Raw genomic sequence first — 16981 nt, forward strand, 5'->3', positions numbered from 1 at the left:
CACGAGGTCGCCCCGAGCATCTCCTCCTTCCCAGCCTCCTCCTGCCCCCCTTGTGGGTGTGTGTGTGGGTGGGGGGGTTGGGGTGCTCCGAGGTAACCCGGAGCCTCACCACCTTTGAGGATGTGGGCCAAAGTCATCCAGTCTGAGAGCTATTTCAGGGGAGCGCGGCTGCTCCCGCGGGAGCGCTGGCACAGCCGCCGCCGCAGCCGGCCGGGCACAGGTGGGACAGGCAGGAGGGAGCTGCTCCCGTCTCCTCCTCCGTTAATGAAATCACCCGAGGGGGCTCAGCCCTTCCCCCGCAGACCTTGGGGTGCCTTTCAAGCGGCCGCTGCAGGGGCAGGTTTGGGTTTGCAGCTCAGAGCAGATTTGGGGTCTCACCCTCGTCGCTGTGGGTGGATGTTCTGCGCCAAAAGGAGAGATTTTGTTCAGTGGTAGCTGCTCTGGTCTGAAATAGTCACTCAGAAGGAGAAATGGGATTGAAACAACCCTTTTTTCTGGCCTGGGGTCAGTCCTGGTTTCATCCATCCCAGCCCTGACGCTGATTCTCTCTGGGGTGGGAGGACGGGGCAGCAGCTGAAAGGCTCCACACAGGCTTTGTGCTCCCTGACCCTGCTGCTGCCCCCAGAGCCACCAGACGAGGGGACAAATTCCCCTCCTGGCCCAAGAACCCCCCTCCTCTGCCTGACCCTCAGCAGAGCCCTCTCGCTGCCTGCTCTGCCTGGCACAAGGGACCGAGTGTCTCCCTCCCTCCTCCTCAAACAAAGGCAACCACAGTGATTTTTCTCCTTCTTCTTCTTCCAAGTGGTTTCACCCTTGAATTGCCGGCCTTGATTTGGGATTCCTGAGGGGACCAGAAGCCAGAGGGGGCCCTGGCAGGGTGCTGGGAAGCTGTTTGGGCACTGGCACCCACCTGCCCTCCCCAGCTGCTCCATCCCCTCCGGCTGGCTCCCAGGGCATGTGGACAAAGTTGAGCTCCAAGCGGGATCCTGCGGAGCTTTGGGGGTGAGAATCCAAGCCCGGGTGATCTGTTCTGGGAATCCAACCCCATCCCACTGCAGGGAACACTCCCTGCCAGGCTCAGCGTGGGAAGGGTGGGCAGGTAAGGGGAGCTTTGCCAAGGGAGCATCCCGCGGGCAGGGCGGGGGCCTGGGGCAGGGAGGGGACCCTGCAGCTCCTTCAGAGGAGCAATTTCAGCATGAGAAAGGAATGTGGCTCCCGGCCCTGCCAGGGATGGGATGGAGGCTGTGCTCAGGCATAGGGATGATTTCTGCTGGCCTGACTCACTGGCAGCCTCCTCGCAGCCGCTTCCTCTCCGGGAGGCAGAAACTCCCAGTTTTTATTTATCACATGCCTTAAAGTAGGGGTGAAGGAAGGAAATGTTCTTATTTTTAACTCCTCTGTCTCCCCAGGGCCTGGGCCAGTGCTGGCATGGCGAGGTGGCCACCAGGAGCATCCCTCTCACCTGAGCACTGTGGGCTGGTGGCAGCTCCCCACGGGCTCTGAGCCCATGCACGGAGTGTCCCTGCAGGCTGGGAGCATCGAGGGACCCTGTGCAGAGTGGGGACACCCAGGGTGGGCAGGGGGACAGCCGAGGGCACCTGAGATCCACTGAGCCCCAGGGAAAATTCATTTCTCTTTCCTTGAAGCCACCTGCCCGTGCTGCTGCTTGTGTGGGGACAAACCCTGGTGACCTCCTGGGGGTCCCTCTTTGTGCCCCCCACAAGGACAGAGCTGTCATGTCCCAGAGCTGGAGGATGGGGAGGGTTTCATCCATCCCAGCTCATCCAGGGAGGATTCGGGATATTGTGTCACCATTCCCAGGGTTCAGAGTGGGCAGGGTGACACCCCTGCAATATTTTGGGTTCCTCAGCTCAGCTGGGACATTCGGTGCCTGGCTGGGCACTGGCAGCACCCTGGTGGTGCCATGGGTGGGATGGAGGCTTCCAGAGGCTCCATCCTGCTGTTCCCAGTCCTCCTGGGTGGCAGGAACCAGGCCAGGTGCTTGTTTGTGTAGTGCCATGGGGTTTTTTGCTTTCCCAGAGGGTTTTCCTTGCCCAGCCATGCCCAGTGAGGCTGTGGCACTGGTGCCACAGTGCCCCTCAGCTGAAGCACCGCTCGTGTCTGTGCTCAGAGCAGCTGATCCGGGTGTGAAGTTTGGGACTTTGGTTCCTTGGGGCTTTCCTTGAGCTCCTGTTGTGAAACCTTCATTTGCTTCTAAAAGCAGTGAGTTTTTGTTGGGTTTTTTTTTCTCATGATCTTCTCTTTTCCCCCTCTGTTGCCCTGAGATAAAGGCTTCTAAATTTGTCCTGTGCTGAAAACGCAGCTAATCCTGATGGACCTGAATTCACATCTCCCCCCCCAGAGGAATTGCACTAATTTTTTTTTCCCTTTGTTCTGCCAGGGGACCTGTCCGTTTCCTAGTGGAAAGAAAAAAAAAAAAAATCACTATTTAGGGCAAGGTTTATATTCCCGAAACCTGTGTTTGTTTGCAAGAAAAGAGGACAGGAGGGAAATAAATGAGAAAAGCATCATGCTGCTTTTTTTTTTTTTTTTCTCCCGATATTGTTTTTACAGCAGGCAAGTTTTAATTAAAGTGAAGAACTGGGTCGCTTGTGCTGTCCAGAAGATGCTCTGAGGACGTGCTCCTTTCCCACCAGTGTTCATTTGGGAGCCCAGAGCAGCTGGCCCAGCCTGGAGGTGTTGGGAAGGCTCCTTAAAGAGCTGCAGGGACAGGGTGGGCTCTGGAGGAGGGCGTGGGGGGTCTCTCCTTCCTTCCTACAGCTCCTGGCGGTGATGGAGGGGTTGGATGTGGCCTTTTGGCTGCTGGGGGAGCCCTGTGCCACTCTCAGGGCCGGGATGTCACCGCGGCGGGGGACGGGCAGGGTCTGGCAGCGCTGCGGGGACAGGAGGGGACAGCGCTGGTGAGAGGCAGAGCAGGTGCGAGCTGGCCCTGCTGGGAGCGGCGAGCTGGCAGGAGCCACCTGGGCTTCAGGAAGGGACAAGCGCTCGCCTGGGGCAGGAAAATCCACCGAGAGCCACCGAGAGCCTCACCGGGGGCTCTCCCTGCCGCGGGACCCGGGAACGCGCCGGATGGAGGGACAGGGACGGGGATGGGGACAGGGACGGGGATAGGGACGGGGATAGGGACGGGGACAGGGGCAGGGACCTGCGGCTCCGCGGTGCCACCCGAGGAGGGGCGGCACGGTCGGGGGAAGGAGCGGCGGCAGTGCCCGCTCGCCATCGCCGGAGGCAGCGCACGGAGCGTGGGGGGCTCCCCGCGACCCCCGAGCGCCCCGGGGGCCGTTCCAAGCCGGGCTGAGACCCCCCGGCTGGGAGCTCCGTGCTGGCTCTGAGCGGCCCGGGGGGGCTTCGTGCGGGGGGCCGGGGGTCGCGGAGCAGAGTCAGGGCAGCGGAGCCGGGGCTGCCCGCGGGCACCGGGGAGCGCAGCCCGAGCCCCCCCCCGACGGGAGGCGGGTGCGGGGGTGGGGCCTCCGGTGGCCCCCCCCGTCCCGGGCGGCCCCGGGTCCCCTCCCCGCACGCTGCTGCCGGCGGGACTTCCTGATCCCGCCGCATTGGCCGCAGGTAGCGCAGCTGTGCGGGACGGGGCACGGACAGACGGACAGAGCCCATGCGGACCCTTCGCTGAGCTTCATCCCCCGCCCCCTCCTCCTCCTCCTCGTCTTCCTCCTCCCTCCCTGCCCGGCTCCCTTCCTGCCCGGCACATGTAAAACTTGTGCGTGGGGCTCCGCTCCCGTCCCGCTCCCGGTGCTGCTGGCGGCAGGAGCCGGGCTGGGATCGTCCCCCAGCGGAGCAGAGACCCCTCCGCACGCCCCCCGGAGCGGGGACCCCCCGGCTCCGCTGGCCCATGCTGGATTTCGGCCCGGGAAGGTGACTGCAGGAGGAAGCGGCGCCGCGCCGGGGCAGGGTAACCATGAATGAGATGTCGAGTTTCCTGCACATCGGGGACATCGTCTCCCTGTACGCCGAGGGCTCCGTCAATGGCTTCATCAGCACCTTGGGGTGAGCGAGGGGCTCCCGGGGCCGCCCCACGGTGATTCCGGGATGGACGGGACGGGACGGGACGGGAGAGCGGTGGGAAAAAGAGCCGGGAAGCTCCGGGCGCTCAGCGGGGACGGGGAGAGGAGCCGGGCGGGGGGACAGGCTGTGCTGTCCCCGGACTCGTCCCCGGGCTCGCCCCCGGCTCCAGCTGCTGTCAGGGGCGGGATGTGGCCCTGCAGGGACCCTCAGCCCCGCTTTCCCCTGGCCAGAAGCTGCTTCCCCCCATTCAGGGGCTGGGGGGATGAGATGGGTTCGAGCAGTGCAGGGGTCGGTGGGATGAGGACGGGGACATGTGGGGTGACAGCTCGGGCAGCCGGGACCCCTCCTGGGCACGGGGTCATTCTGGGAGAGCTGGCACTGCCCTGTTCCCCGGTCCTGGACAGGCAGTGGCGGCTCCCGCTGTCCCCCTCCGTGTCGCACACAGCGGGAATCGCTCCAGGGTCACCAAGCCGGGCTGCCCGTGGCCACCAAGTGCTGCCAGGGGCTGGGGGACAAGGCAGTGCCAGCTCCGGGCTGAGGCAGCTCCCTGGACGTGGCAGCACGGGCCGGGGGATCTCTGCCCAAGCTGGGGACCTGTCCCGTGTCACTCCCGTGTCCGGCTGGAGCCGCCCCTGGGCACAGCCAGGCCAGCGATGCCCCTCTGCTCCCGGCAGGAATGTTTGCCCGGTGGCACAGGGACAGGGTGGGTGACAGGGAGGGCTCCCACAGGGCCGCCCTGAGGCACGGATGGTTTTTTTCCTTTTCCACACACTCAGGACCCCAAAGCGTGCCCGCAGCCCCGGGCAGGGGGGACGTGGGGCCGTGCCAGCTCCTGCCCCACGCTGCTGCGTGTAGGAGAGGCTGAGCTCAGGCAGGAATGCTGACTTGGATGGGATTCCTGGGGCAGGAGCTGCCCGGCTCTATAATCTGCGCTGAATGCACTTGCTCCCACATGCCTGTGCCGAAGCAGAGCCGCACATACCTGCGCCCACACGCGTTCCTCACCCACCCCTGGGCACGCGTGGCACTGGGCTGCTGCCCACCGAGGCTCCCTGCACCTGGCTGCCCAGAAATGGGGTGCAGAAGTGCTCAGAATCCCCCTGTGTGCAGCCACAGTGCCGGGCAGCAGGTCCTGCAGGTGCAGCCTGTCTGTGCCAGCCCTTCCTGCATCCCCACGGGTGCTTTTGGAGAGGAGTCCTCGGGGCTGTCCCCAGGCAGGGGATGCTGAGCGCTGGAAATGGGCTCTGCAGGAGGCTCTGCAGGGACCAGCACTGGTTGTTGTCCCCAAACACGTCCCAGTGGCTCAGTTAGAAATGTGTCCATTGTTCAGAGCTCTGATCCCTTTGCAGCTCTGGCCCTCACATCCCCTTTTTTGCCAGGTGTTTTTCCAGACTTCCTCAGAAGCAGCAGAAGAGCAGGGCTTGCTTGGGGAGCCTCTTCTCCCCAGCCCAGCACATCCTCTGCTGGGCAGCCCCACTTTCCCAGGCTTCTGCTTCCTGCACGTTCTTTCCCTCCCTCCCTCCTAAAATTATTTTCCCTGGTGCCCTGCGACACGGGAGACCCAACCGCACCTTAAATCACTCCTGCGATAAGGGACCAGGTGACTCACCGGGAGTGCTCCTCCTGCCACAGGGACCTTCCTTAGCTCATTTGCAAGGCAAACAGCTCTGCCGGCCCACGCGGCCGCCCTGCGGAAGCCTTCCTGACATCCTTCCTTGTGGAGGGGCTGCCTCTGGGCTGTGGCATCACCTGGGGTCTGCAGCGGGGTCATCTCTTTATGGGGTGACACGGAGTGTCCCCAGGTGCTGATCACCAGTGTCACATTAAGGGTGGTTGCTGTGACATCCCCATGGAGCAGCCCCGGGGGTCTCCGGGGTTTGGGGTGGAGGTGAGGGGAGCCCTGCAGCCCCCACCTGAGGCTCCTCTAATCCCTGAATCTCTCTGTTGGGCACAAACCCTCCCTTTCACCCCCTCTCTGCAGTGGGTGTTTGCTCATGAGCAGGAAAAACATCCCGGGCCGGGCGTGGAGCTCAGGCTGGGCTCGGGGGGAATGCCAAGATACCCAGAGCAGCCCAAACACTCGGGTCAGCCCAAAGCAGTGCCCTGGGAAGGCAGAACCGGGCTCAGGGCTGCTCACAGTGACCCTCGTGGGGCTGGGGCACGGGATGGGCAGATTGGAGTGGCCAGAAGAAGTTTTGGGGATGTGGGATTTGCCCAGGAGGATTTCGTGCTGCCCCATCCCTGCCAGGCTCCTAGAACCCTCCAGGGGCTCAGAACGGGCACTGGCAGAGGGGACGCGTGGGTGACAAACCCAGCTGGGTGCCAGGTGGCTGTTTCAGGTGAAATAACACCTGTACCTGTGGTTGCAGGTGGATTTCGGGGTGGAGCAGCTCGGGGAGATGCAGTTGGTTAAAGGGTAACTCCAGCTCCGCCGGGTCAGGATGATCCCGTCCCTGCCGGGGGGGAGGAGGAGGAAGAGGAGGAGGAGTCCGAGCCCTCCTGGCACCGGGACAGCACCAAAAAGCTGCATTTTTGTGGCTGCCCCGCTCACTTTACTCTCTCCTCCCTGGGGCAGTGCCCACCCTGCGGTGCCAGAGGGGCTGACCCGGCTCCACGGCCAACAACGAGCTCTCATCACCCTCCTCTTCCTCCTCCTCCTCCTCCTTTTCCTCACCTCAGGGTTTGCTGGGCTTTCTGTTGGGGTTCTCCTGGCTCTGTTGGGGTTTCCCTTCTCCCAGAGCTCCCTGGGCCCTGGCATGCCCGAGCCCCCCTTGGCATCCCCTGTGCCACATCTGGGGAGGGTTTCACCCAGCCCAGCGGGCTCCAGCTGGGGGCTGACCCCCGGGAGGGGTCGGCAGGGTCCGACTGCCCCGGATTTTGGACGAGCTTCTTCTCCCCTGACCTCGGGGAAGGCTCTGCCTCGCACGAGGCCAAACGCGCTGGCCCCGAGCCAGGGAATCACTTTGTGCTCGGCTTTTGGAAGCACCAGGAAGCCCCGCTGGAAGCCCCGGGGCTAAGAGCCGGCCAGAAGCTCGCCCGAGCCTTGAGGGGCTCATCAGCGCTGGATCCCTCCCCTCCTGCTCCTGGAGGGGGAATTCGGAATGGCAAAATGACATTCCATGGGCGCATCCCGCCTCCTGCCTCGCTCGGGATCCTCCTCCCGGTGCTTGGACACCGTTTTCCCATTAAAAGGTGCCCTCGCACATCCCTGGGGCTCCTTGGGGAGCTTCCCTGGCCCATCCCACCGCGGGAATGCCGGTTATTAGCGGGAGCGTGTCCCGGCCCCAGCAGCCTCCCAGGTGACTCATGTCCACTCTGTCAGAATCCTTTTTTTCTTATTTTATTTTCAGCAAATTTTTAACAGAGGAATGTTCGCCCAGAGTATCAGTTTAATAAAAAGAACACTCCGCGTTCCTGCCGAGCGTGTAATCCTGGGATTAAAGATGCTGAAAGTGCCTTGAGATCGTTAACTAATTAAGACTTCCAGGCTGGCAGGTCACTGTCTCTAATCCTGCCCGGTGGAGCAGGGGCAGCAGGGCCGAGTGGAGGGAGAGGCTCCCGTGCTGTTTTCTTCAGCGCTGAAAATAAACCCGGCAGGTCAGGCACTTCCTCAGAGACCTCCAGCAGTAAGAGTGGAGGGTTTGAGGGTTTAAAGTGCCCAGATGAATGGAGCCTTTCTGCCTCCATGGGCGCTGAAAGGAGCTGGGGATGTGCTGAGGGTCAGGGCTTCGCTCCCTGAGCCCCACCCGTGGCTTGGCGTCCTCAGCCCTCGGTGGTTTTTGCTCCCAGGCACATCCCAAGGGTTTGTTCTGCCCTGACCCCCCTCAAAATAACAGAACAGAAACCAAAACTGCCCCCGAGTGACACCAGGGCTGGGCTGGGGCTTTGCATGTCCCCTGTGGTGCTGCAGCTGCTCTGGTTTTTCCTCTTTCCCTCTTTCTCTGCCCTCCCAAGGCTCTGCAACAATTTGGGAACGACCCTGGCTGCTTCCCTGCTGTCACGACCCAAGGAAAAGGTGTTTGGATGGCCCCAAACCCCCTGGTTTGCAAAGCCCAGGCAGCCCTGCCTGGCCACAACTCGTGGGTTTGGGGTTTTGGGGTTTTTCCAACCTTCCAGGTCTTTGCTAATGATTTTGAAGCTCCTGCTGCCACCAGGCAAATTGCTTTTCTCTCTTGGTGTGAAATGCGAGGCTGTTCTCCCCGGCCCCGGGGAGCCGTGAGGAGCACAGGGTGTCAGAGCCCGGTGCCAGCCCACGCCTCCTCACCAAGGACACGGCAGCTCCGGGGTCCCCGGGGTCCCCATCCATCAGCACCGAGGCCAAATTCCTCCCTGCCGAGCGAAAGGAATTCTCTCCTCCTCCTCCTGAGAACGGCTGGGCTGAGGGAAGGAGGCTGGAGCTGCGGGTGGGATGGATCTGCTCGGGTTTTTCCCTTTGCAGAGCAGCGCGTCCATCCCCTGCGATTTTCGGGTGTCTTTGGGGACACCGAGACTCCCTCGGGGGCGGCGGGGACAGCGCGGGCTCCGCTTTGCCTTTGCCGCCCCTCGCTGCTCCAGGCTGTCCCTGCCCTCCTGTCCCGGCGACAGAGCTGTCCCACCATGGATTGTCCCTTCAGGGGAGCGCTGCAAGAAGGGGACACGCTTCCCTCTGGCTCTGCCGGGCAGGAGCAGAGTTCCTCCCGCTGCTGCTGCGGCTTCCCGGGGCTGGGGAAAGCGGGCGAGCGGGTGCAGCCTGTCCTGCTGGAGCTCCCAGTTCCCTCCGGTGCCCTCCCAGCACAGGGAGCCCCTCGGGCGATGCTCGCCCCTCTGATCCCCCTGCCGGGCTCTGCTTTGCTGTTCTCCCTAATTCTGAAAGGCAGCGTCCCACGCACCCCAAAATCAGCCCCCAGCACCCAAGGCCAAGCCTGAGGGATTTTTTGCTCAACGCTGGGAAAACAGAGGTGGGCAGGGAGGAGACACAGAGCCTTGATCTGATGGGCAGAGCCTGCAGCTCTGATCAGATAATAATTAATAACCGGGTTTGGGGGGGCCCTGCCACCTCCATGCACAGCACCTGCACCCTCCGTGTCCCAGTGGGAAGAGTTCCCAGCCAGGGAAGGAGAACTGGTGAATGGAGCTGAACTCCTCCCATTTCTGCTGGATTAAGGGTGCAGTAACAGAGCTCTGTGTGCAGGGGAGAGAGCTGGGCAGGGCAGGGTCCCCTCTGGCACAGGTCACCCTGCAAAGGGCCTGCAGTGACTGCCATGAACCTCCTGTGGTCCTTCACTGCTGTACCAGCCCTGTGTGCCCGAGGCAGGGCAAGGAAAACACCCAGGGAAGCAGTGGGAACTGAGGGAAGGGGGGTTCGGCTGCTGAGGAATATTTATGGGTGGGAAACGGGGGAAACAGGAGGTGCAGCTTTGGATTTGTCACTCTGGGCCAGGTGATGGTGGCACAACCACTCTGCACACTCAGCCCTGCTGCCACCCCCCCCCGTTCCTGACCCTGCTCCCTCTTTTTGTCCCCCTCAGGCTGGTGGATGATCGGTGCGTGGTGGAGCCAGCAGCTGGAGACCTGGACAACCCCCCCAAGAAATTCCGAGGTGAGGCTGGGGCAGCTCCATCACCCCTTGAGCAGCATCAGGGCCAGCCCTGAGCATCCACGGCAGGGACGGGACGGGACGGGATGGGATGGGATGGGATGGGATGGGATGAGATGGGATCCATGGGATGGGATGGGATCCATGGGATGGGATCAGGGCACAGCTCTGCCCCGTGCTGCACCCACCTGGGGGTTGCTGCCCCATGTGCTCAGGGTGCTCCACACTCAGGGAAGGGCCCTATCCTGGCAGGATTTGAGTGCCTGGATGACACAGCCAGGGAGCAGAGAGCTGGGAAATGTCCCCAAACCTATGACTGAGGTGTTGGTTTAGGGCAGCTGCTCCTTTCATCCCCCTGTTGTCATTTTATGTTTTCTTTTAGATAAGACTTTTTAAATATCAGTTCCCCACTGTGCCTTGTGCCTCCACCTTTTTCTCAGGGTGGCTTTAACAGCATCCACCCCCCTGACCACCCTCCTTTCCCCCACACCCCAAAATGTCTCAAGACATCAATCCTTCCACTCTCTCAGGATCCCACCAAGCAGTGACCTGCCTCTCCACAGGAGTTATTACCATCAATTTATTCACGAGTCTAATTAACAACCCAACCAGCATCTCCAGCATCCCGCAGCAGCTCCATCCCCACATTCCACCCAGGGCTGGATGCTCAGCATCCACCCCATCCCTTTGCCTGGCCGTGCACATGGGTCCAATCTCTTTTCCAGGCGCAGATTTTTTTTTTTTGGGCTCAGCCCTGCTCTCTGCACTCCCTATCAGGATATCCAGCTGTTTGTTTTAATGGCCGGAAAGGTAGAGCTCTCCCTGCTCGATAGCCATCGCCTGCAGCGAGGTGGAAACAACGGGCTGGGGCTGCTCCCTGGCCCGGAGGCTGCAGGGGATTTTCGTGCTCTGTCGCCGTCCCCACATCCTGTGGCCGGACCCTGCCCTATCCTGAACCGCACACGGGTCGTGCCGGGGCTTCCCGCTGGGAAAACGGGACCCTCCCGCCGAGGTCAGCTCCGAAAGGTTCTTTGGAAATGCCAGAACCCACCTGGGAGCTGTTCCTGCCCGGCTCTGCCTCCGACAGACGCTCCACACCTCTCAGTTATTTGCTTTTTATTCCTTATGGTTTTTCCCCCTGCCGAGGCTCTTCCCAGCCCAGCTCAGGCACGGCAGGAAAAGCTGTCACCTTCCCAGGCAAGGGGACAGCGGGACCCTCGGCTGTGCCACTGCTGTCCCTAGTTCCCAAAGGAGTCACCTGGAGATTTTACCCTCCAAAGCCTCTCTGGGTGGAAGTTTTGCCCCCAAAGCCACTCTGGGTGGGAGGTTTTGTCCTGCAAGTCTCTCTGGATAGAAGGTTTTGTCCTCCAGGTCTCTCTGGATGGGAAGTTTTACCTCTCAGGTCTCTCTGCATGGGAAGTTTTGCCCCCAAGGTCTCTCTGGATAGAAAGTTTTGCCTCCCAAGTCTCTCTGGATGGGAAGTTTTGCCCCCAGGCCTCTCTGGTTAGGAGGTTTTGCCCCCCTGACTCTGAGTCCTGGCAGGTCAGCCCCACATCACCCCCCGAGCTGCTCACTCTGGGCACTGCTGGTGCAGGAGCTTCCTTCACCTCCCCTCCTTTCCACCCCAATCCATTGTCAGAAATCTGGCGGTACCAAAGCCTCCAGCTCCCAACACAAGCTGTGCTGGAGATTTTCTGCGCACAACCCCCGCCGTGCCTCAGTTTCCCTCCTTACAAAGCCGGGCTCAGCACTGAGCCACGCTCTGAACCAGGCCTTGCATTTGCAGCCATTTCAGAGTCGCTGAGCTGTTTTTTTTTTTCCTCCCCTTGGCTTCTCCTTCCCACCAGCACCTTTCCCAGCAGCTCCCATTAATGACCCGTCCACGGAGCCCCTGCAGGTGCTGGGGGGAGGCTGCCCTGGCCCCGAGGGCTGCTCGGGCTGCCTGGCACGGGATGTGCCGCTGGCAAACGGGGCTGGGAAACGAGATGTGCAAGCTGGCCCTGCCCCAGCGGCCCCGGCCGGTGAGAACCGCGCTCGGCGCTGCCCCAGCGGCACTCCCAGGTAAATAAATACACGCTCGGGCCCGCCGCCAGCCAGGGAAGGGACTTTTGTTTTTGTTTTTTTGGTTTTTTTTTTTTAAATTTTATTTTTTGTGTCTGAACTTTCTGGGCTGCTATTTCAGGCATAATTAGGGCGATTCAGGCTGCAGAGCCCTTCCTGCCCTCGCCCTGCGCAGCTTCCAGCCCGGGAAGGGGGTTGGGAGATGTGAGGGCCTCGTTGTCTCCAGACATCTGCTCTCCTGCTTCAGCTCCCGAAGCCTGGCCCTGGATGTCGGCACTTCCCGCCCACCATCCTGGGGGAAAACAGGCGAATGGGGGCAATCTGCAGTGCAGGGAAGGAGCTGGGATGCATCTTGTGCATCCTTCAGGGTCTTGAAATAGAGCTGCTGACGCGGAGGTTTCGGGAGCGGGCGCTCGCAGCATCCAGGGCTGCTGATCCAGGTCACGGAGGGATGGGCGTGTGTGCCCCGGTGGCACGGCCACCACAGGCTCCTTCCACAGCTTCTGCAGGCTCAGGGTGTCCCGTGGGTGACAAGGGACGTGGAGGTGGCTGCTGGTGTCCCAGCCTCCCTCCCGGATCCCTCCTGCCGGGATCCTCTCCTCCTTTGGTGCAGCTGGGCTCCATCAGAGCTCCTTCTCCCCCCTGAAGCTTTCCTTCCCGACCAGCACAGCCATTTCCGATGGGAACACTTCTAATCACGAGTCCAAGAAGTGCAGTAATTCCTGGACTCATTATTTATCCTGATTTCAAGCCGACCCAGCAGCCAGCACACGCTGACGTGACCTCCACCAGTCCCCACCGTGCTCCCTTGCTCACGGGGGGACCATCGTCCATTCCAGGAGTGTCCCTGCCCCTCGGTGACATTGGCCCTGCTGGGGACACCCCGGTGGCTGCTGCAGCCTCACCAGGCTCTGCTCTGTTCCCAGATTGCCTCTTCAAAGTGTGTCCCATGAACCGCTACTCTGCCCAGAAGCAGTACTGGAAGGCCAAGCAAACCAAGCAGGACAAGGACAAGATCGCCGACGTGGTGCTGCTGCAGAAGCTCCAGGTGAGCAGCAGCGAGGAGCCCAGAGCTGGCAGTGCCCACGAGCTGGCTGGGCGATGGCATCCAGGCCTCTGGTGGCGCTGGTTTGGGATGAGAAGGGATTTCCAGCTGTGCTCTCCCCCTTGTCCCCTGCCCAGCCATTGCTGTGTCACCCTCCTGATGCGTCTTGTGCAGAGGTGATGTGGCAGAGGAGCTCTGTGAGCACAGCCCTGCACTCTGGGGCACCCCAGGGCACCCCAGGACACCCCAGGACACCCCAGGACACTCCAGGACATCCCTCAGCGGCTCAGGGCACCCCTCAGCACCTCAGGGCACCCTTCGGAACCCCAGGACAGTCCTCAACACCCCAGAGCACACTTCAGGACACCCAGCACATTTCAGGACACCCAGGGCACCTTGGAGCACCCTTCAGCACCTCAGGGCACCCCTAAGCACCTCAGGACACCCCAGAGCACTCCAGGACACCCCTCAGTACCCCAGGGCACCCTTCAGCACTCCAGGGCATCCTTCAGCACCCCGGGACACCCCAGAGCATTCCAGGACACCGCTAAGCACCCCAGGACACCCCAGAGCACTCCAGGACACCCCTCAGCACCCCAGGACACCCTTTGGCACCTCAGGACACCCCTCAGTACCCCAGGACACCCCTCAGTACCCCGGGACACTCATGCAGGAGGGAGCCCTGCTTCCAGGACGTGCTCCAGAGGGCTGGGGAAGGGAAAGGCTCCCGTTGGCTTCCCCCAGCTTTGGCCAGGGCCCACATCAAACATTGCACAACGGCCTCAGGCAGCTGGCGAGGCCCCGCCGATGATTCATAAAACCGAGGCTGGGGAGAGATTTCACTAAATCATCTCATCGGGCCTCCAGCCCAGCCCCAGCCCCGCCATCCCCAGCTCTGCCTCGGGCAGGGGGGGCTGAGCAGTGCCAGGACGGGCTGTCCTGCCCTGGAGGTGCCAGGGCAGGGTCGGTGCCTGCTCTGTGCCAGCCCTGCGTGGTCAGTGGCACGCAGAGCCCCCGTTCTCCTGCTCCCCTTGTAACGTCACCGCTGTCCTGGCCACGAGCGGCCCCAGAGGGGCTCATTTCTGAGCCTGATTGATTGCACCTTGGTTAGGGCTTGTCTTAAAGAGATTCTGCCATTTCCTGGCTCCTTTCTGCTGCTCCTGGTGTTTCCCTTCGTGGCCGGAGCTCAGCCCAGCCCAGCCGAGCTCTGCGGGCACCGGGCTGCAGCCTGCCCCTCATCAGGGAGGCTGAGGAACAGGCTGGGAACATCCCCCAGCCCACGGAGATGATTTCCTGAGGTGGGAGCAGCCGGGTCTGGGCTGGGGGAGCCCTGCCTGCAGTGCCCGTGGTTGCCTTTCTGAGCTCGTGCCCCCACTGCTGTGCTTCCGTAGGTTTAAACTCTGTTTTCTTGGCCCAAATCAGCTCAGACAGGCTGGGGGGGCTTTCCAGCCCTTCTGCCGATGTCCCCCAGTCCTCCCCGATCCCCTGTGGGCATCCCTGACACCCCATCCCTGGGCTTGGGGACAGTGTGGGAACATCAGCCCCGGGAACTCGAGTGCTTGGGGCAGCCAGCTGCCACTACCAGCCCCCCTGGCTGCTGGCTCGGAGCTGCAGGGAGATTTAGGATATTTGAGGTGCTGGATCTCCCATCAGAGCCGTGTTGCTCCCTGGGGTTGTTGTTAAACTCCCAGAGCAGCATCAGTGCGGGATTTCTTGGGGCGGGTTTGTTCTCCTGATGGCAGCAGCCACCACTGCAGGGCGGTGAGGGTGACCCCAGGTAGCACCCAGAGCTCTGTGGGCATGGAGGGGTCACCCTGGGTGGCACCCAGAGCTCTGTGGGCATGGAGGGGTCACCCTGGGTGGCACCCAGAGCTCTGTGGGGACAGGTACCAGGCACATTCAGAGCCCTCACCCTCATTCAGTGCCCTCACAGGGCACTCAGGACCTGCAGCCCCATCCTCCCTCCCAGTGCCAAGCTGTGATTCCAGATATTTCCCAATTCCTCTGCCCTCAGGTGAAAGGGGTGGGAGAAGGATGGGAAAGGGCAGAGGCTCTCCCAGCTCCATCCCTCGCTGTTTCCCATCTTCCCATCTCAATTTTGGGGGATCCCTGGGCTGGAGCTGCCCGGGCCGTGCCCAGCCTGGCGCCGGAGCTGTCGGCGCTCCCTCGCCATTCCCAGATTTGCTGCGGGAGCAAGTTCCTGCCTCGCTCCTCGGGATGTTGACACATCCTATCACTGCTCCAACTGCCAGAGCCAGCGAGTGGAAAATCTCTGTGGTTTTGGAGAGGGGCTGCTGAGCCTTCCCTCCTGGGGACACATCCTGCAGCAGCAGGTCCAGGCCTGCTCCATCTCTGGGCACGGAACCCTGGCACGCCGCCTTTGGCTGCTTGGCTTTGGTGCTGCCAACAGCTCCCAGTGCCCACGTCCCCTAATTTGGGTGTCTGACCCCCATCCCCAGCCTGAGCCCAGCACCCTTGTTCGGTGTTACGCCAAAGCCTGCTGTCCCAGGGGAATTTTGGTGCCATTTTGTCCCTGTCCTAGTTTTTAAAGTCCTCAATTTAGAGCCCTCATGGCCTTCCTAGGGCTGGTCAAGGCCACACCTTGGCCCTGGGCTGAGCTCTTGGATGCTCCCTGCTGTGGCCCTGGGGGACAGAGGGGTGCTGACCCTGATCCCAGCCCGTCCCACCCTTCCCAAAGCCAAGGCTGTGAGTGACCCTGCTGGGATTTGCTCCTGGGGAGGGAGGAGGCTGCTGCTCCAGCCTCAGCTCTTCTCCCTTTGGAGCAGCACGCGGCCCAGATGGAGCAGAAGCAGAACGAGACGGAGAACAAGAAGGTGCACGGGGACGTGGTGAAGTACGGGAGCGTCATCCAGGTATGGAGGCAGCACGGGGCCAACACGTGTCCAACACGGGTCCAGTACGGGTCCAATACGGGTCCAACATGGATCCAATGCTAGTCCAACATGGGTCCAGCACAGACGCAGCACACATCCAGCATGGGTCCAGCACGGATCCAACACTGGTCCAACATGGATCCAATGCTAGTCCAACATGGGTCCAGCACAGACGCAGCACACATCCAGCATGGGTCCAGCACGGGTCCAACACTGGTCCTACACGGATCCAGCATGGGTCCAACAGGGATCCAGCATGAATCCAGCACGGATCCAGCACGGGTCCAGCACACATCCAACATGGATCCAGCACGGATACAACACTGGTCCAGCATGGATCCAGCATGGCTCCAGCATGGGTTCAGCACACATCCAGCATGGGTCCAGAGTGGATCCAGCACAGATCCAGCACAGGTCCAGCACAGGTCCAACATGGATTCAACACAGATCCAGCACAGATCCAACATGAATCCAACAGGGATCCAGCATGGATCCAGCTCAGATCCAGCACAGGTCCAACACAGATCCAATGTTAGTCCAACACAGGTCCAGCACGGATCCAGCACAGATCCAGCATGGGTCCAGCATGGATCCAGCACAGATCCAGCACGGATTCAGCACATCTGTGAAGGGGCTGGTGGTGCCTGGGAAGCCTTGGGTCTGCACTTCCATCTCTCCCACCCTTGTCTCCCCCAGCTGCTGCACATGAAGAGCAACAAGTACCTGACGGTGAACAAGCGGCTGCCGGCGCTGCTGGAGAAAAACGCCATGCGGGTGACCCTGGATGCCACCGGCAACGAGGGCTCCTGGCTCTTCATCCAGCCCTTCTGGAAGCTCAGGAGCAACGGGGACAACGTGAGCGTGGGGCCCAGCAGTCCCTGAAGGGGTGTGCAGAGAGCTCCACGCCTGGGCTCGTCTCCACCCCGAGGTCTCACCCTCGCTGCCCTTTTCCCATTTTGCTCCCCAGGTAGTCGTGGGAGACAAAGTCATCCTGAACCCCGTGAACGCCGGGCAGCCGCTGCACGCCAGCAACTACGAGCTGGCTGACAATGCTGGCTGCAAGGAGGTACAGGAGGGGCTGGCGTTTTTTTCCTTCTTTTTCCTTTTTTTTTCCCTTTGTCCTGAGGTCGTGACCGTGCTCTCTTGCTCTGTAGGTGAACTCGGTCAATTGTAACACCAGCTGGAAAATCAACCTGTTCATGCAGTTCTGTGACCACATGGAGGAAGTGCTGAAGGGGGTAAGGAAGGAGGTTTGGCTGCATGGACCCGACAGGCTCTGGGGGCCAGGACGTGTGAGCAGCCACCTGGCTCTGTGACAAGGGCACAAAAGAGCTCCTGCCTTGAGGGCTGTAATTCCTGCTTGAATTC

General features: G+C 61.5%; 1 protein-coding gene across 1 annotated transcript in view; it reads left to right on the top strand.

Moving 5' to 3' along the window:
* Positions 1 to 3512: 3512 nt before the first annotated feature.
* The window catches only part of ITPR3 (inositol 1,4,5-trisphosphate receptor type 3), a 38476-nt gene continuing 25007 nt past the window's right edge, over positions 3513 to 16981 (top strand). Inside the window, exons 1-7 of the mRNA XM_041468267.1 lie at positions 3513 to 4020; positions 9546 to 9616; positions 12601 to 12722; positions 15506 to 15592; positions 16310 to 16468; positions 16581 to 16679; positions 16768 to 16851. Coding sequence (XP_041324201.1) covers positions 3932 to 4020; positions 9546 to 9616; positions 12601 to 12722; positions 15506 to 15592; positions 16310 to 16468; positions 16581 to 16679; positions 16768 to 16851 — 711 coding nt within the window. The 5' untranslated portion in view covers positions 3513 to 3931. The remainder of the gene's footprint in view (positions 4021 to 9545; positions 9617 to 12600; positions 12723 to 15505; positions 15593 to 16309; positions 16469 to 16580; positions 16680 to 16767; positions 16852 to 16981) is intronic.

The sequence above is a fragment of the Pyrgilauda ruficollis genome, unplaced genomic scaffold, assembly GCF_017590135.1.
Source record: "Pyrgilauda ruficollis isolate IOZ18807 unplaced genomic scaffold, ASM1759013v1 scaffold216, whole genome shotgun sequence".
In the NCBI taxonomy this organism is placed as follows: domain Eukaryota; kingdom Metazoa; phylum Chordata; class Aves; order Passeriformes; family Passeridae; genus Pyrgilauda; species Pyrgilauda ruficollis.